The sequence below is a fragment of the Cnephaeus nilssonii genome, assembly GCF_951640355.1.
Source record: "Cnephaeus nilssonii genome assembly, chromosome: 9".
NCBI classification, from domain to species: domain Eukaryota; kingdom Metazoa; phylum Chordata; class Mammalia; order Chiroptera; family Vespertilionidae; genus Cnephaeus; species Cnephaeus nilssonii.
This window is the reverse complement of record NC_137080.1, coordinates 36,785,785-36,806,293: the sequence shown is the minus strand read 5'-3', so window position 1 is coordinate 36,806,293 and position 20,509 is coordinate 36,785,785. Positions and strand designations below refer to the sequence as shown.

General features: G+C 47.5%; 1 protein-coding gene across 1 annotated transcript in view; it reads right to left on the bottom strand.

Moving 5' to 3' along the window:
- Window positions 1–20,509, bottom strand: part of METTL24 (methyltransferase like 24) — a gene marked incomplete at its 5' end in the record, with an annotated part of 78,593 nt that overhangs the window by 32,751 nt on the left and 25,333 nt on the right. The window contains 2 exons of the mRNA XM_079779813.1: window positions 9,783–9,922; window positions 16,755–16,853. Of these exons, the coding sequence (XP_079635939.1) occupies window positions 9,783–9,922; window positions 16,755–16,853 (239 nt within the window). The remainder of the gene's footprint in view (window positions 1–9,782; window positions 9,923–16,754; window positions 16,854–20,509) is intronic.

Genomic DNA, 20,509 nt, shown 5'->3' with positions numbered 1-20,509 from the left:
AACACGTGGCTAACTGTACGCATTCAATAATCCTTCTTTCACAAAGGGCACTATGGCCGAAAGCTTCCGGATAACGGAGAGGAGGGAAATTACTTGCTCAACAGACACATACCAGAGAATCACATGTTCAACATGTAGGAGCATATCAAATGGTTTTTTTGTTAAGATGTAAACCATAGTAGCAAGGAAGCAAAGATTACCCAGCTGTCTTAAGAGATTTCCTCAAAACATGTCGAAAATATAAGCCCCAGGATCAGTTCCCTTAGGGCAGTGGTCGGCAAATTGCGGCTCGCAAGCCACATGCAGCTCTTTGGCCCCTTGAGTTTTTAGCAAAGGCGAGCTTAGGGGTACCCTAATTAAGTTAATAACAATGTACCTACCTATATAGTTTAAGTTTAAAAAATGTGGCTCTCAAAAGAAATTTCAATTGTTGTACTGTTGATATTTGGCTCTGTTGACTAATGAGTTTGCCGACCACTGCCTTAGGGAGAGGTGCATTCTACTAATTAGGTAATTCGTCTCCATCCCAATGATCACAGTGCTGTGCATGCAGTTTGACTTAAGGACAGCAGCTGTTTTCTTGGAAATAGAGTGTACTTAAAAATATCACTGTAAACAAAAGGCAAATGTACATGGTCCTACTGGATCTAGTACTCAAGAAGCCGAAGAGATACCTCACCTAAAATTCACATCAACAGGAGAGAGAAATTAGACTTAAGTACCCAGTAGGTGGCACATCGTGTGCAAAATTCATATACTTAAAATCTTTTAATTTACTCAAAAGTATTCCTTATTTAGTGACATAAGGTTCATCACTTTGATTAAGGCATTAATTTGAATGAAAACATTAACTGAGAGAAGATTACTTTTTAAAATGGTGATTATGGCTTCTCTGCCCAAAATACTATAATTAGATGTGATTTCAGGTACCAAAAATACCACGGAGTATCTATAATACATGGGCCAAACCTGAACCCAGGGCAGAAATACTGCATTCTCTTAGACTCTACTATTTCAGATTATACTAGCTCATTGGATAACAATTATTTACCCTGTTCCCGTTAAGTACAAAATAGTTTTCAGTGCAGAGATTCTCCACGTAGACATTCTTATTTGCCTTGTCCTCTCCCTTCACGCCCACCTCATTGCTCTTTTCTTCACTGGATCCATGGCCTGCCAGCCCTCTGATGTCCCTCAGTTAAAATTCTCTCTATCCTTTGGCCTAGAAAGAGATTCAGCACTCCTCTCACAACGCCTCCCATTCCTTTTACCCAAGAGATCCTGTTTCATATTTCCAACCTCTTATTGAACCCACACAGTTCAGAATATTGTAGTCTCCACTAAGTTTTCCATGATCTAATCTGGTGTGGCAGAAGGACCACCTAAGGACAGACATGATGGACCTAGCACTGTTTTAGGTCCTTGGTAATTCTTTTAAAAATATTCCTGCGAGTACGAAGGTGGGTGTCCTTTATGATCCCCAGGAATCAAAAACTCAGAGCATAAATACATAAAAAGATGCTCAAGATCTTAGTCAATAAAGAGAAACAAATCAAAATTTCAACGAGATACCACTTCACAGCCACAGTGGCTATAAGGTGACTGTCTTTTTGAAGGCTATAATCAAAAGGACCAATAACAATGTGTCCAGAATGATGTGGAGAAATTGCAACACTCATACATTGCTTGTGGGACTTTAAAATGGTATATACGAGAAATGAAAGCAAATGTCCACATTAAAACTTACACATGAATTTTCATAGCAATCTATCTATATAATAGAGGAATATGCAAATTAGCCGGGATGCTGCAACGTCACCACCGAACAGCAGGGACGTGAGGCTGCATGGCACCTGGCTGGGGTGAGGGACCTCAGGCTGCGCCCCCTGTCCCAGAGCCGGGCCGGGAGACCTCAGGCTGCACTCCCCGCCCAGGCACCCAGCAACCTCAGGCCATGCCCCCTGCCCCGGCAGGGCTTAATGGGGTCCTCAGGCCATGTCCCCCACCCTGCAGGGCTTGATGGGAGACCTCAGGCTGCACCCCTTGCCCCGGCACAGGGCCGGGAGACCTCAGACCATGCCCTCTGCCCGGCAGGGCTTGACAGGGGACCTCAGGCCATGCCTCCTGCCCCAGTGGTGGGCTGGGGGACCTCAGGCCACGACCCCACCCAGCAGGGCTTCACTGGGGACCTCAGGCCTCACCCCTCGCCCTGGCACTGGACCGGGGTACCTGAGGCTGCGCCCCCTGCCCGGCGCCAGACTGGAGGACCTGAGGCTGCGCCCCTCGCCCAGAGGGGCCTGATGGGGGTGGGGCCAGCCGGGTCTGGGTCTCACCCAATGGGGGTGGAGCCGGCAGGTCTGGGTCTCCTGCGTTTTCGAAGCTCATGTGGGTGGTGGGTGGGGACTTGACTCTGGGTCTTGTGACGCGCCCCAGACTCTGACAGGAGAGAGATTTTCATATACATTTTACTAATTTTCTTTCACCTCTGACACTTCTATTATAGAGAAAGGGCAAATAGCAATATTAAAATACTAGAGGCCTGGTGCACGAAATTCGTGCACGGAGGGGGGTTGTCCCTCAGCCCAGCTTGTACCCTCTCCAATATGGGACCCCTTGAGGTTAAACGGGCAGTCGGACATCCCTCTCACAATCCAGGACTGCTGGCTCCCAACTGCTTGCCTGCCTGCCTTCCTGATTGCCCCTAACCGCTTCTGCCTGCCAGCCTATCACCCCCTAACCACTCTGCTGCCAGCCTGTTTGCCCCCAACTTCCCTCCTCTGCCGACCTGGTCACCCCTAACTGCCCTCTCCTGCAGGGTTGATCACCTCCAACTGCCCTCCCTTGCAGGCTTGGTCCCTCTCAACTGCCCTCCCTTGCAGGCTGGGTCCCTCCCAACTGCCCTCTCCTGCTGGCCATCTTGTGGTGGCCATCTTGTGTCCACATGGGGGCAGGATCTTTGACCACATGGGGGCAGCTATATTGTGTATTGCAGTGATGATCAATCTGCATATTACTCTTTTATTAGATAGGATAGAGGCCTGGTACAGGGGTGGGGGCCAGCTGGTTTGCCCTGAAGGGTGTCCCGGATCAGGTGGGGGTTCCCTTGGGGTGTGGGGCGGCCTGAGCGAGGGGCCTGTGGTGGTTTGCAGGCCGGCCACGCCCCCTGGCAAGCCAAGCGAGGCCCTGGTATCTGGGATTTATTTTCCTTCTACAATTGAAACTTTGTAGCCTGGAGCGGAGCCAAGCCTGGGGCTCCCTCCGAGGCAGGCAGCCATTTGTGTTGGGGTTATAATTGAAACTTTGTTGCCTTAAGCGGGTGGGCACGGCCAGGGTGTGCGGAAAGCTTTGTTTCCCCTGTTGCCGGCGGCAACCCTGGCCTGCTCTCTCAAGCTTCATTCTGCCGCCATTTGTTTGAATTGGTTTACCTTCTATAATTGAAACTTTGTAGCTTGAGTGGAGGCTTAGGCCTGGCAAGGGCAGGCGGAAAGCTTGGCTTCCTCTGTTACCTAGGAAACCTGGCTCTCTGTGGCTGTAGCCATCTTGGTTTGGGTTAATTTGCATACTCGCTCTGATTGGATGGTGGGCGTGGCTTGTTGGTGTGTTGGAGGTATGGTCAATTTGCATATTTGTCTATTATTAGATTGGATTTCCTCTAATTAATTCCCTTTAATGTACATGAATTCCGTGCACCGGGCCACTAGTATATATATATAATAGCCAAAAGAGGAAATAACCCAAATGTCCATCAACTGATGAGTAGCTAAATAAAATGCAGTATATTCATACAATGGACTATTATTTTGCAATTAAAAGGAATGAACTACTGATACATGTTACAACATTATGTGAAAATATTATGCAAGAGTGTGGGGGTAAGGGGGAGAGATCAACTAAAGGACTTGTATGCATGCATATAAGCATAACCAATGGATGCAGACACCAGGGGGGTGAAGGCATGAACGTGAGTGGGGTGGGGGGGCAATGGGGGTATAAGGACACATATGTATTACCTTAATTAATGAAGAAAGAAAAAAGAAAATTTAAAAAAAAGAAAGATAAAAAAAAGGAAAATATTATGCAAACTGAAAAAGCCAGTCACAAAAGGCCACATGTGCTATGCTTCCATTTATATGAAATGTCCAGAGTAGGCAAATCTACAGAGACAAAAAGTACATTAGTGGTTGCCTAGGACTAGGAGGTGAAAGGGCGGGAAGAGGGTTGGAGAGAAATTGGGAGCAGGTGCTACTGGAGAACAAGGCTTTCTTTGAGGGAGAAATGAGGGGGGGGGATAAAAATGTACAAATGACTATAGTGAGTAAAACCACTAAATTGTACACTTTAAATGAGTAAACTGTGTGGTATGTGGATTATATCTCAACAAAGCTGTTAAAAAAAACTTCAAAAATAAAATCAGAGCAACTGTAGGGAAAGTCTTTAACCCACACCATTGAGGGCAGAAGGGTTGAAAAAGTATGACAATTAGCATTTTCCCCCAAGAGTTTCAGGAGTCCATTTTTCATGCCAGCAGGAACCAGAGAATCTGGACAAATGATTATCTATCTTGATAAAAATAATTAGATTATCTATTATACAATTATTGAAATGATTATAATTAGATCTATAAACTACCAACTACTGGAGGGAGTAAAATAGGTTTTCCAAAGCATTAATGACACTGAATAGTGGATAAAAAATATTTTATAAGTATTAATTTTTATTAAATAATATTGCATAAAAATGCCAACTTTTTTTTACATATATTCTCAACAGAGATGATCTCACCTTTAAGGGGGCAAAAATTGATTCTTGGGACCAAAAACATCTTCCTCTTTTTATATATAAAGCACAGATATATATATATATATATATATATATATATATATATATATATATATATATATATATATAAATACTAGAGGCCCGGTGCACGAAATTTGTGCACGGGGGGGTTCCCCCTCAGCCCAGCCTGCACCCTCTCCAATCTGGGACCCCTCGGGGGATGTCTGACTGCCGGTTTAGGCCCCAGGACCCCCACCTAAGCGACCATTGCAACCGAACTGGCAGTTGGACATCCCTCTCACAATCTGGGACCACTGGCTCCTAACTGCTCACCTGCCTGCCTGTCTGATCACCCCTAACTGCTCCCCCTACTGGCCTGGTCACCCCCAACTGCCCCCCTCACCGGCCTGGTCTCCCCTAACTTCCCCCCCGCCGGCTTGGTCGCCCCCAACTGTCCCCCCTGTGGGCCTGGTTGCCCCACGCAGCCTGCTGCTCAGTCGTTTGGTCGCCCCTCACTAACCCCCCTGCCGGCCTGGTCACCCCACACAGCCTGTTCGGTCGTCCATTTGGTTGCAATGGTCACTTAGGCTTTTATATAGAGAGATATTATTATATATTACATAATACTAGAGGCCCGGTGCATGAGGGAGGGTGTCCCTCAGCCCACCTATACCCTCTTGCAATCCAGGACCCCTCGGGTAGTGTCCCTAGGCCTGGCCAGTGATCAGGGCCTACCGGGACTTTCCTTCCCCCGGCTGCCAGCAGCCGGCCCCGCCCCCGCCGCTGCCACTGCTTGCCATCTGTGCAATGCTGCCCACCCTCCCCTGCCACCGGTCGCCTCCCTCTGAGGGCGACAGGCATGGGGTGCCATCGTTTGGCTGGCCTAGGCCTCCCTCTGCGGGGCAATCACTGGCTGGCCCCACACACCTGCCACAGGTAGCCTGAGCCTCCCTCTTTGGAGCCCTATGATCGATCGCCCAGCAGAGTGAGGCCCTGCCCACCTGGCCGGGGCTCTGTGATTGATCGCCACGCAAAGGGTGGCCTGGGCCTCCCTCTGTGGGGTGGTCGTGGGGCGATGGCGGAGCCCCCAACCAATCGCATCACACCCGCCTTGGCTGGCCTGGTGGCAGTGCATGTCATAGCTGGTCGCCCGGAAGGTCGTCCTGACGGTCGTTCTGCTATTCGGTCATTCAGTCGATTTGCATATTACACTTTTATATTATAGATATTATATATATGTAAACAGATCATAATATACCTATGGTATTAAAATTCCATGGGGGTGATTAGGAAAAAAAATTATCTAAGAAGTTTCCTTGTGTCCACGGTTTCCTGATTCCTCATTCGTACATGCTGTGAGCTCCTGGTTAATTACACTAGTACAAGAGGAAAGTGTCTGGCTCTGGAGATCAGTCATTGCTCTTGACGTGCTCATGGCAACCGAAGTCCCAGATTTTCTGTATAAAATATTGCTCTTGTTGCTTAACCGTGTGTCATCTATCAAATCTTCTTCTGACTAATGCTGAGAATTAATGTCTTAAAACCAAATTAATATCTTCAACCCCCTCCCCAGAGAACTAAAGAAGAGATGAAAAACATTTGCCTGTACATGATCCCATCTCGAGTTTTCCCTTCCACTCACACTCCTACCCCTGAAATTGCACATGAGGGAGGAAATAGGTGATTTTCCTCAGTTCACTTTCGCTACCTCCCTCAGCCCCCAGCCTCCCCACCAGCTCCCACCATCACCCCTCCACTCTACACACAGGAAGACGTGCAGGGCTGACGCGTCCCAAGTTCTACGGGAGATGACATTATCATCTGAACCCACAGCCTCTCATTTCTCAGTTCCCTTCTCCCTAACATAATGTTCTTTGTCAGTGCTTTTCCTGTCTTAATCGCTGTATTCTACCCATCTCAAAACTGAAAAGGATCTGACTTTAATTTCAACGGACCTTCATACAGAGTAGACTTTCCCAGGGGGCGGGGGGGGGAGGTCCTTTATCTACACTAATAAAAGAGGAAAATGCTAATTGACCGTACCTTTGCTACGCCCACAGCCAATCAGAGCAAGTATGCAAATTAACCCAACAAAGATGGCGGTTAATTTGCATGCGCGGAGGGAGGGAGGAGTAAAGACTGAAGACAAGCATAGAAGGAAGAGGGAGGGAAAGAGGAAAGCAAGGCGGCTGCTGGAGGGAAAGCGCTGGCGGCGTGTGCGGGGCAGGGTGGATCTGGTGGGAGGCTGCTGCGGGGCTTGGCGGGTTGGGTGGGAGGGGAGGGGCGCGCAGTGGTGGAGGTGGCGGCAGGTGTGGTAGGTCGGGCGTGTGGGGCGGGGCACACAGCGGCGCCAGAGTGCATGGTTGTGGAGGCAGCGGTGGCAGTGGCCGCAGGCGCGGTGGGGCAGGCGGGCAGGGCGGGAAAGGTGGGGGGGCGGGAGAGGTGGCGGTGGTGGGAGGGAAGCCTGCCGGAAGTCTTCCAGGAATATTCCTGCAATGAGTCCCTAGTGTAAAATAAAAAGCTTTGGTTCCTAGTAAAGAAACTTCGGAGAGAAGGTGGAGGCGATACCTGCTCCAGGTCTTGGGAGTGGGGAAAGGGTAGGAAACAGACCAGGAGGCAGGGCAGTCAGCCTCTGTCCTCTGATGCTCAGGTCCTCAGATCCCTTCCTTCCTCACTCAGGAAGGTTACCCTCAGTTGCAGCTGCACCCATCGTCCTCCGTTAGGATGGAAATGACTGGCACAGCAGTGGCATGCTGTTGCTGCTGCCATAGCCCTGGGGCTTGGAGCACATGCTGCCTGGATGTAGGGGCCCACCTGCCACCTGCCCTCCCCACCTATCTCACAACTGTCCCAACACCCAACGCTGGGAGCCCAGGCACCTCATTTCAGGAGCGCCGCTCTGCCCTGGGTTTCCTTCTTCCTTCAGCATCACTTGAGATGCTGTCAGCTGCTATTTACCTATCCCCCGAGCAAGCGATTCACCTGAGAAAGGGGGACGCTTGCCCGGACCCTCAGTCCTGTAACAGTGTGATTAGCATATATACCATCCACAATCCAAAGCATCCTTATTTAGGGCATAAGAAATGGTTTCTTTAGTTTCCAGTTTTCAATTAAGCATCTTCAAATGTTGGCCCGCATAATCTATTCATTTCTATTTCCAGGGGAATTCAACTGTTCTTATCTGCTCTTTACAAAGTTGATTGTGAATAGTGAACATTTACATGAAAATAAGAAACTACCCTTTTTCCATGTAATAATCAGATATCTTACAGCAGAACCATCTGATCTAATGGCTCTGAAGTAGGAGGAAAGCAAGAAGGAATTTTAAAAATCTCTCCAAAAACAGCTTTCCCAGTTCCATTTTACTCAGTTATATGCTTTAAATAAAATTATTCCGGGGTGTAAAATATTAAGCAACATATAAAAGCAATTTGGAGCAAGAAAATAAGACTAAGCTGAGATCTCCAATTTGCATGTGGTACTAGGCAATTATTTTTATGGCCTACTTTCATACATTTTTAATCTGATATAAAATAAACTCTCCTGTCACAACTTCCCATTCTTCCTACACTCTTGAAGCAGAGCGGCTGGGCTCCCAGCAAAAAGAGCTCTGTTCTAATCAACTGGCTGAGCAATTTATTTCCGAATCCTCAGGCCTCCAAGTTTAAATCACAGCACAGCCAGCTGCCCTCCTTAGTCTCCTTACCTCAGCAACCTTCGACGGAGCAAATACAGGGTGTCCCCAAAAATGTGTGCACACTTTAGCAGCTGATAGCTGTTCGATGAAAAGGAAATACCGCCTTTACATAAACACTGCCTTTATCATTGTATTCAACGTGTGTATACATTTTGGGGGGGGGGGGGGGGCACCCTGTATACACTGAGTGCTTGCTCTTATCAAGCTCCGCTGATACGCTTCATTTAACCCACAGAAGAACGTTCCTATCATCCTGAAACTCTTATTTGAAACATTTGTGTGTGTTTTTTAAATCCATGGTGACTATCCTTAAGAATTCTTGTTTTGGTGAAGTTTCACAAGCGGGGGTCATCCTCCAGGCATCAGCACCTGTGGGTAGGCCTCCACATCGCCCAAATGTCTGCCCCTAACCCTTACCATCTAGGATTCTGGTGTGCAGCTGTCACTCGTGGGCCTGAATGTAAATCTGAGAGGTGATGAGACCTATTGGTGAGGAACAAGCATATGACACTTGTTGGGGTCCCCGGTGCTTCTGTGAAGGACCTCCGGGGTCTTGCCTGAGGACCTAACTGCATGGCTTCCACAAAGAGTCTGTGGAACAGGGTGCTCCAAACAAAAACAACTCTCCCCTGACTTTTCTGGGCGTATACCATTTGTAAGTTCAGGACTGTTTAATGAGTACTGGTGTATTTGGTGAAATAGTTTCGTTTCTTTATGTTCACCCTTTTACAAAAAGCTCTCTAAATCAATTTGTACATTTAGGTCATTTTCAGCCTGAGTAACTGAATATCAATATTTCCCACAGTTTTGACAAAATCTATGGTTTCATAAGAAGTTCCTTTTCTTTCTTTTTTAATGGAAAAATATACCCAGATTTACCATTGGTACAAAACATAAAAGTCCAATCGTGGCCATTTGCCTTAGGCCACTCATCATACTGTGCATAAAATGTCTAATATACTCCCTGTTCTTCCTCTTCTCTAGGTGCACTCTTAACATTTGTCTCTCTCTTTACAATAAGGATGCCCTAATTCTCGCTGAAAATCATTGACACCAAGAGGATCATCATTAGGCTGAAAACTGAAGTTGCCAACTCACTCCCTGCAGAATGAGAAAGCGGCCCTGACCAATTCAGGTGAACTGCAAGGACCCACAGTTACATCACAGACAGATGAGTCTGAACGATGGCGGGAGGCAAAGCACCGCGCCTGCCATACACGGCCCCACGCATAACTCTGTGTCGCTGGGAAGACCTTGGCCGCCTGCAGAAGTGTTTTTGTTCTCGTCTGCTGTGAAATGTACTCACCCTAAAGAGTAGAGACGGCACTGCTTGCTGCGGATTTGATGAGCTAAGCCAAACCTGTCATCAAGACAAACCGACCAGGGCTTCGTAGCAGAGCTGGAGTCTGTAGCCAGGCTGTCTGTACTCACGTGATCACATGCAATCTGCAGGGATTCGAAATCAATGTGAATAATTTAAAGCGCTGGAAGATAAATGGCAGGTAGGCACACACTGCTTCCCTGTTCCCTGAAAACCATAGCGGGGAGTTCTGTCCTTCTCCACGGCTAGCTACGCCCTCCCCTGGGGAAACACAAGGCTGCTGCAACAAGTTCAGAGGAATTCCAAGTACCAGGCTATGAATCACCTCGTGGGGCCTACAGGCAGGTTTGAGGGGACGTTAAGAGCTGCTATGGCCGAATGCACAGAGCGCACCGGGTGAGCACGTTGGGAACAACGATGGCAGGGAGGAGGGTAAGGAAAGGCTTCACAGAGCTGTGTCAGTCTTGGAGGATGAACAGAAGCTGAGACCACGAAGACATTCCAGACACGGAGAACAGGGCTCCGAAAACACCGAGGTCGGTCACCCACAGCGTTCCTACTAGAAGTCGTGAGATACGACCACAGGCCTGGGCCTCAGGAGGATACAAGATTATTGATGCCTCATCTCAGGCAGATAAGGTGGGGCCACCAGGGTCCAGATAGGTAGCATGTGTTACCCAAGGCTAACAGCTGATCAGGGGTCATGGAAAATTAATCCTAGTCCACGCTAAGAGGACAATTCACTTTGTAATACACTCTTCTCAGGAGCTTCCTCCTGGGGGAGAAGAGCAAGGGGCCCATCCAGGAAGGAGGCTCTCCCTGAGCTACCCAAAGCACTTCTCTTAACCCACCCGCCAATATTAGATAAGCAAACCAAAGGGAACTGGCATCTAAGCCACGCAGAAGCAAGTCTCTAATTTCAAATGCACATGAAGTAAATATCTTTCTAAGGAGTTTCTGACTTGTGTTGGAGGCTGACACAGTGTGCACGGCAGAGGCTGCTGGAACCAAAGGAAACAAGCCTGGCCAAGGCGTTGACCTTGCTGAGCAAGAGCACTTCCCCCCAATCCCTCAAACTCTCAGTCATCGCGATGCTCCGAGAATCGCACAGGCTCTTGCTGCCACATCACAGACAGCAGACCACTCCAGATGCAAAAGGTGTTTTGAGGTTCACTGCTTTGATTCATTGGAAAACAAAACAGCAAACCATTTTCCTCTTAAGAAGATATTCTAGGCTTGCCAATCCTTTAACCATTTTTGCAAAATTTTAATCTGAGAGGAGTTTATAATGTGGCACCTATTCAACTAATACAGCATCTCCCTTACTCTTGTAGTCTAGGGCTGGCCTTGTAAAATCACCCTAGCACTATCAGTGACTATGACAGAGTCTTCTGCTAGGATTTGGACATTAGAGGGAAGCTTAACAAGTGAAACCCTATCTATCTATCTATCTATCTATCTATCTATCTATCTATCTATTTATGCCTAATATGCAAATTGTCCCCTCATGAGTTCGACTGGGAGACTGGAAGTTCGATCGCTCGCTATGATATGCTCTGACCACCAGGGGGCAGCGCGGAATGACGGAAGTCCCTGGTCAGCAGCCAGCAGCCAGGGAAGGGAAGCCCTGGCTGGCAGCCAGAAGGAAGGTCCCAGCCATCAGCCGGAAGGCCCCGATCAGCCCTGATTGCCAGCCAGGCCTAGGGACCCTACCTGTGCATGAATTTTGTGCACCGGGCCTCTAGTATATTTATATTCTTTTCCCTCAACCCAGTATCTCTGGCTACAACCACTGTTTAAAGGGAACAAAAATTAAAAATGGAATTGAATTTTCTCCCAAGCAACTAGGATACATTTATTAACTGAGTGTGGCAACATATTAATTTGTGTAATTTATTCCTGTTATTCTCTCTCAGATAAATGGAAACTATGCCTCTGCCTGCCCACCTGCTAGTCTCCACCCACCCACTAATGGAGAAGCTGCTAATGTAATTAGTCAGAGCTGTGTGTTCCCCGGGCCTGTTTTTACTAGTGGGCAAGTTACTGTGCCTTAAACATCAGCACCTCCACGGGCACTCTGTTCATACCCTGCCTCCTGCCGCAGTTAGTTAGGCCAGGGCAGTTCTGTGGGCCCCAAAGCACAGCTGGTCCTCCGAGCTGAGCCACTGGCTCCAGGGCAGCTTCCCGGGGTATGCTTCTTAAAGTGCCACGATGATGCCCATCTGCTGCTGTTCTTGTGTGGACCCCTCCCTACAAACTGCCATAATAGCCGATTAGGATAGGGATGCTCATGGTTCTTATTCATAATTCCCTCCTAATGGCATTAAAACCTAACGCTGGCCTTCCCCACAGTGTTTCTCAAGGTGTGGTCCCCCTACATTCTGATGGACCTGGGAGGTACTTCAAAATGCAGATTCCTGGGTGCCACTCCAGATCTGTAAAATCAGAATCTTTGAGGCTGACGCATGCATCTTCACAAGTTCACCAGGTGATTCTTATGCCAGTGGTCTACGGTACCCTTCGTAAAGCCCCGCTGAAATGTTCAGCCGGCCTCCCCTGTGCTTTAGCAAATTAAGAGAAGAGGCTACTCTTAGGCCAGAGCTTTCATCTGAAAACAGCAGCCCCTCCAACCCCACCCCTAACAAAGCCAGAGAGGCGGTACCGACAACCAGCCAGAGGCCGCTAAGAGTCGGGTAAGTATTGAGGGTCAAGATTCAGGGCTTTGGGGTTCAGCTGCTCCTCCTTTGCCAACATTGGAAGTAGAGTTTTATTCCATTAAAAAGGACACTTGAAGCATTTCTTCTTCCACAGACTTCATCTTGCACAGATAGATCCCTATTGGAAAGGCGTTCTTTTCCATTCAATCTCTTTGCTAATGTTCCCCTCTCCTCTCCTAGTTCAAAAATAAAACACAGTTTCTCCATTTTAACCACTTAATAACCATCTCATTGATAGACTTAGTTTCTGAGAACAACTAAAGTAAAATTCAGCTCCTAAAAATTAATTAAATATTGATTTTTCAAACTTCCTTGTTAAGATTTATGGCTAGAGCTTTCATAAACCTTCTTGAAAGCAAATAAATGAGGGCAGTAACTCCTAGCTAAGCTTCAACTCCAGTAATTATGTTCTCTCTCTCTCTCTCTCTCTCTCTCTCTCTCTCTCTCTCTCTCTCTCTCTCTCTCTGTCTCTCTCTTTCTCCCCCCTCCCTCTCTTCTAATTCCCCTTATAATTTTGTCCATATAAAAGCAAATTAGGTATAGACAAAGGAAAATAGACTCCAGGGAGAAAAATGTGTTCTAAAATGCTTTCTAGTTATTTAACTTAAAGGAATATAATTTATTTTTATTTTATGTTGTATTGCAGAAGCTTGAATAACCTTTCTGCCAATCCACAAGTGGAACCTGGTGGAGGGAGCCCTTAAAGTTTGTGGACTTTTGGCAAGAAACACTTCACTGACCAACTGTATGTTTATGTAATACCACTATTTGGAAAGGTAAAATCTCAAGGAAAGGTTGTTTTTCTTGCTTTTATCCTAATTTGTGTGTGTATGCATGCGTGTGTGTAATAGTAAGCATAATAAATACTATGTTATGAAGTTCTAAAGTCTCTCTCCAGAATCTAGGTTCTAATGTTATTCTAAAAAAAAAAAAAAACAAAAAAAAAAAAACAGGTAGAATGGTAAATGATTAGATAGATAGATAGATAGATAGATAGATAGATAGATAGATAGATAGAGTTTAAAACACAATTTATTTTTTTAACCAGCAACTGTTGCTTAGATTAATTCTGTGCTGCACAGCATGCTTCCTGGAGGCATATGGTTTGGGGGTTGCCATCAAGAGCTAGATCTGGAGCCTTCCCTGAGAACAGAGCTCTGTGTTTATGATTTAACCATTCGTTAGCAGCAGTGTATCATCAACTGCAAAACTCAGAGATGTAACCGTGCTCTTTCACATTAGAAAACAACACCTGATGAGCTGGAGCCTGATGTTCCGTACACTCTGCCCAAACGCCACATCCTCAGGTGCTGCATTCAAAGTGCAGGGCCCCAGTCATGCCACCAGAGTCGCCGCAATGCAAGAGCAGGAGCGCCATCTCCTCGGCAGTCCGGCGCCACCCTGTCCCATGCGCAGGGCTCCTGGTCCTCAGCTCCCTTAGCCTGGGGAAGCTTCACCCACCCGTTTACCCTGCTGGAGCACACAGCTCTCCTGCACCCTGGCTGCTTACCAGGGCATCTAATTCAGGTTTGGCCCCCCAGCCTGTGTCCAGCACAGTGCCAGCCACAAAGCAGGAGCTCACCAAACATCCACTGAATTGAGAAAGGAATAAGTCAATGAGGAACACACCAAATGCTGGGGGCCTTGCTTGTACAAGTTTGAACACAGATTTGAGGGAAACAATTTTTATTTTATTTTAAAAAGCAGCAGAGAGGACGGGGGTGGAATTTGCTTTAGTGCCTTCAGAGGTTTAATTTCTTTTCCTTGCCCATTATGACTCACTTCTGCTAACTGGAAATTTTAGGTAATAGTGACTCTAATATTCTGCCAGTTTTAAAAAATTTTCATTTTCAAAATGAATCCTAAATGAAGCATAGCCCCAAAAGCACCCAAAAAACTCTGCATTGCATGGAAAGGGGGAGAGAGCCATGGATAGCAAAGGATTCTATTTAAGCACAAATTAGTGTCATCTCTGATGAGCTCCCACCTGCTGGGCTCCGAGTGACCCAGAAGTACATAAAAAAGCACAGGACTTCATCTGGGTAAAGTGACTCCTGATCACAAAACCATTCTGAGGTCTGGAACTTTATCTCATTCTTTCTGGAGGACAAAAATCCTCCTAATGAGCTTCAGCAACCAAAAATCTATTATTGTACTCACCAAGCTGAATAGACATTGTATGTCCATTTCTCTGTCTTTCCAACTAGTTTGTTAGCCTCTTGAGGCTTGTGTTATAGCCCCAGGGCCTAGCACAGTTCCTGGCACATAGTAGGTGTTCAAAACAAACAAACAAAAAAAAAAAACAATCCTACACTACTCTCAGCACAGTACAAGGTCACAGGACTGAGAGGGACCTTAGAAACAATTTAGTACTCTTCCTTTACAAGATCAGAAAAGCAAAATAAATTGCCCAGGGTCACAACATCAGAGCACACAGTAGCATGCTTTTATTTTCTTCTTTTAGAATTTTTCTCCTCTCAGCCCCTAAGTCATGGGAAAGATCCAAGAGGGGCTTGAAATGACCCTTGCATGTCTCAAGAGCCTCTTCTAAGTAAATACGACTTTTAGAAGTTACAGAATATTGACCTGCAATACGTACAAAATGGAATGCAGAGGCTTTCACTTGGTCAATTTGGGGGGGTGGGGGGCGGTGGAGCCCATTGTTCTCAAATTCAGCTCCTAAGTTCAACATCTCTCCTTTTTCTCGGGAGCCTTAAGGGCTTCTTAAAAGTCACAGTAAAGAAGTCCAGCTTCTTATTCTTCACGTAAAACCAAACCATAAAATTACAATTTCAGGATTTTAATTAAGTCTGTGTGAGACCACCAACTTCATCTGAAGCAGCAGAATAAGATAAAAATCATGTAAAGCACAGGGACCAATTTATCATCCCCTTCCTCATGATTAATTCAACACCTTTTCCCTCCATGTCTAGGTGACGAATATTAAAATCCCTGATTGACTGCATCCTATGAGAAATGAGACTTCCGTCTACCTCTAAATTAGCCTTCTAAGCATCTAGAAATGCATTCTCTCCCGTGGATGAAAAATGGGCTTTGCTGCCAGTGAGGTTTGGGAGGAGGAGTGGAATGCCAAGAGCCAATGGGTTGAAGGGACATCAAAGAACCAGGGTCCCCAGTGGCACCCCAGCAGCCAGTGAGGCTTGCTGAGTGGGCCTGCGCCTCACAGACAGCCTGAGTTGTTAATTTACTAGCACCTCTCAATTCAGGGCGAAGTTTCCCCTCTGGCCTCGATTTCCTCTTCTCTCTCTCTCCCCCCAGGATCAGGCTACTTGAGAATGGAACCTCCTGATTAATGTGTCAAGAATCACAGACTCTCCTTAATGGACGATCTCTCTGCCCGCTCGGGGCACCGACGCAGCCCGCCGAGCTGGCCGGGAGCTGCCACAACGTGTTAAGTCACGAACACAGGCCAGTGCTCAGTAATGAATCCAAGGGCCCTAGAGAGCAGAAAGCCTCTGGATTCATAAGCTGCTCCTTGGACTGCCTGCGGAGTCTCCTCTGCTCTCTGGCCTGGCACGTCCCTGTCTGCCCAGCGTCTGTGGCAGAAAAGCAAGCAGGCGGGACCTCCAGATAACAGAACGAAGCTTGAACCTCCTCCGGATGAGGGTTTTGTCTTGTGACACACTCGACTGCCTACTCACGGGCGCAAATCTGTCTCTTCAAGTGGTTTTCCAAAGCAATTTTCTAAAGTGGATCCTTACAACACATCAGGATGAATCATGGAAATGTGTCAGGATGGCGGTGCTCCTGGAAGGGAGAGGATGCTGAAGGGCACGGAAGGCACCCTTATCTGGCTCGAAGAGCGTGGATACAGGCAAGCAGTGATGCCCCAGAAACTATGTCCCTCTCAAGTCCCCATCAGGAGTCCCTGGAAACCTCCCCACCCCTCACCGACAAATCCTTCTTCAAAAGGGGCAATCAACCCTAACCGGTTTGGCTCAGTGGATAGAGCATCAGCCTTCGGACTGAAAGGTCCCAGGTTCCAGGTTTGATTCCAGTCAAGGGCATGTACCTTGGTTGTGGGCACATCCCCAGTAGGGGGTGTGCAGGAGGCAGCTGATCGATGTTTCTCTCTCATCGATGTTTCTAACTCTCTATCCCTCTCCCTTCCTCTCTGTAAAAAAGCAATAAAATATATATTTTTTAAAAAGGGGGGGGGGGGGGTGGCAATCAGTATCTATTGCATCATCTCCAAACCCCCTTGCGCATGAAACACAACCTGGGTGGTGCTGATATATCTCAGGAACCTCGAGGCTTCTTCATCCAGGGACTGAGCAGGGCCCGCCCAAGGCTGCAGGTCTATGTGCCACCGGGAACCCTGCGAGAGAGAAAACAGAGGTAGTGTGTAAGCGGGGAGGAGTTTGGGGGTGGGGCTGGAAAGACTTGAGTAGGAGACTGGGCGACAAGGCTGCTTATCCTTCACGTAAAACCAGCGGCCAGCAAAGCAAGGCCGTCAGCACGCAGGGGACAGGGAGCTGGTTGAGAGCTGCTGTCACTGAGGCCACATCAGTCACAGGGAGACAAATGAGGCCTGAGGAAGCCCAGGAGCAGGCTGAGCAGAGATGGCCAAGACGTCCCCTGGGGACGCTGTCTCTTCTGATCAAAGGCAAACTCCGCTTGGCCCCATTCGGCTCTCTCAGCGGCAGCCTTGCATTACACACGCTGATCCCATTCAGAAGAGACACTCCCCTGGTTTCCAGAGCTTAGTGCCTCCGAGATATGTGCCTCCCTACGGGCGAGTCTCGTGGTCTCACACCATAATGCCTGAAATCTTGCGTTTTGGCACCTTCCCCTGCACAGGGAGCCACCCAGTGTTCCAGACCTCCTGGCCCCTGGGACCTTGGACATGTGGGCGGGGAGGGCTCACCAGCAGGGCTGGAAGGGTAGCCTTCTAACACTGTGAGGTGGCTCCCACCTTTTAGCAGAGAGCAGGTGGAGCTCCTTGAGCAGAGTGGCTAGAAATAAACCCTAAGACCCCTTTTGTAGAGTGGTGGGGTGGATGAAGGGTTGGGGGAAGGCAATGGTCTAGAAGAAACAAAAATGGGGACCCCCTCCAGTCAACAGCAAGCAATCGTCATGAGTCCTTGCTAGAGTTCAAAGTTCACATTTTAAGGTTCTTAACACCCGGAAACGTCCTGGAGGCTCACTTCCAAGAGGTGAGTATGTCGTGCGGGGAAGGGCTGGGGGGCTGGAGAGGCTCAGCTGTTGGCAGGGGGCATGTCTAGAGTCAGGAAAACCTTGGGTGTTTGGCACAGGGTGCAGAGTGCTTAGGATGGCCCCCTCAAATCCCTTTCATGGTGAGGAAAGGGGCAAGGTGGGTTCTGGGGACAAGATAAAGAGACCATCCAAGTATATACATTGTTCTCCAGTTAGGTATTGTTATGGTCTGAATGATTGTGCCTTCCACCACCCCCAATTCATCAGGTGAAATCCTAATGCTCCATGCGATGATCTTAGGGTGTGGGGCCTGTGGGTTGCGATTAGGTCATGAGGCTGGAGCCCTCATGAATGGGATTAGTGCTCTTATAAAAGAGGCCTACAAAGCTCCCCAGCCGCTTCCGCTTCCACCATGTGAGGACGCAGCCAGAGGGAGGCAGTCTACAGCCCTGAACTGAACCGTGGTGGCACGCTGATCTTGGGCTGCCAGCCTCCAGAACTGTGAGCAGCACATTTCTGCTGTACATAAAACCACCCAGACTGTGGTGTTTTGTTGTGGCGGCCTGAACACACTAAAACAGGTATTAGGGCAGGAACCGTCTATCATCCAAAAAAGAAACATCTAAACAGCTTAGGCCTGAGATGCTTTAGTGCAGATGTGGTTTGTTGGTCCTGGCCAGCTAGGTGGCCTAGATGACTTGGGGTTCAACTGAAAGCAAGACGTGGGGGAGCACGCATGTTAGTCAGGGTGAAGGCAGGTGTGTGGGCTTGGGGAAGAGGAGCAGAGGGTCTGAGATAAATGCAAACTCTTTGTAAGCGATAAAGGCTTGTTCCAGGTTAGGCACTGCTGACTCATTGCATAGAGCCCCTGGGGTCCACATAGGTCTGCACCGCCTCAGCGTGGCTGAGCACCCTGCAGTCCTTCAAGAGCCTTCACTGATTTCCCACTGGCTGACTCTTTCTTCAGGCAAAGCCGGTGCCATGGGCATGCAACCTGCCTAGTCTTAGAGGCTCATGCGTGGCTTCAAGCTCTGCTGACACTCTCTTGAAATTCTTAATATTTGAACAAGGGGCCTGCGTTTTCATTGTGCACGAGGCCCTGCAACTTATGTACCCGGTTTGCCCGGAGGGGCACCTTTTCTAGAAAAGCAGCATTTTCTTATAGCTATGCTTGTTCAGAGAGAGTCTGAGCACATTAGCTCATGTATCTTCCTAGTTAATATCTTCTCTCCCACCTATTTTTTTTCCTTGTGAATTTGTTTTTATTGCGATCTAGGGGATGGGCCAGGAAATTTCACCCCCCCCCCCATTTCCCTTTTTCCTTTTCTGAATTAGATGTTGGTTATCATTTGGTCCAACAATATTTACAGCGCGCCAGCCACTGGCCAACACAGATGTGAATAAAACCTGGACTCCCCCAGGAGATGCTCACAGCCTGGTGGGGGAGGTGAATATGTACAAAATGACTTTGATAGGGAAATGCTGAAACACTGGGGAGAGCTATTCTCTGCAGGAAACGATTTAATTATGAAATCATAAGTGATAAGCACATTTAAATACAAACGCCTCCTAGTTTTGCTTGGTCACATCCTTTTTGCATACAATGACAAAGAGTGACTTCCCAGGTTGCCACTGCTGTCAGCACAGCAGCGCAACGCCCTGTGGCAAGCCTGTTTAGGGCTGGGGCTTAAAGATTCCCATGGCATTGTTGTGGGCCTGCTCCCAAGTGCCCCTTGGCCCCGGAGCCTCTTGATGAAAATGATAAAGTTCACCCATGATGGTTTTCCTCTAAATCAGGGTTTAGACTTTTGCAGGCCGTACAGTTTCTGTTGCAACTCCTCACTTCCGCGTTGTAGCTCAAAAGCAGCCTTAGTAAGTCAACAAGTGCTCATGGCTGTTTCTAATAAACTCATTTACAGAAACGGGCAGCAGGCTGGACTTGGCCCACAAGGCTGTCGTTTTCTGGCCCCTGCTCTGTTTGATTATAGTTTGGAGGTAGAATGGTCTAGAAGAGAGTGTTTTTCCTTTTTGAAATAAGGCAAAAGAGACAGATTAATTGAGAAGAATTTAATAGACTCTTTGCAAAGGTGCAGGCAGGATTTAAGGGCACCAAGAAGGAACAACGCAATAATATTTGTGGCAGGTAGCACCACAGAGCCCTTATAAATCATAAGAGCAAGGAGGGGGAGGAATTTTGGGAACCCAGAGAGGGAATCTATGTGGAAAAGGCACTTAATAGAGGAAAACAGAGGAACATAGCCAATCGTATCACATCCAGTCCTATTACATACCCACCCCAACTGTCAAACCCAACAGGAAGGCAGAGAAGAGTAAGGCTGTAGTTGGTCTACACAGGTCAGTCTCCAGGGAGCAGAACAGGAAGGGCAGGGTTAAAGAGTGGACCGTGAGGGGTCAATGGAAGGTCTCCTGCACAGCATTGTATGGTGAACCAGTATGGTGAAACTATGGAGTTATCTTGAGGATTCACAAATAGTATCCTTCTTGCAATTGGATATTTCTCATTTCCAACTGAGTGCTGGACACGACACTGTAGCTGGAACAGTGAATAACATAAGTTGAAAGATCTCAGGTGGGAATATAATGGAAACACACAGCAAAGAGATGCCCTCAGAAGTTTCTGCCTTACTGCTTTGGTTGAGCTGTTTAAAAAACATTTCACATAATGTTCCTATTGGAATCAGTCTGACAGTAATTTGTGATTATTTCCCCAAGGAAACCACTAGCTTTTATCATTTCTTTCAATTATCATTTGTCTTAATTCTTAGCGCACACATCAATATTTGTCCTTCAAAAAAA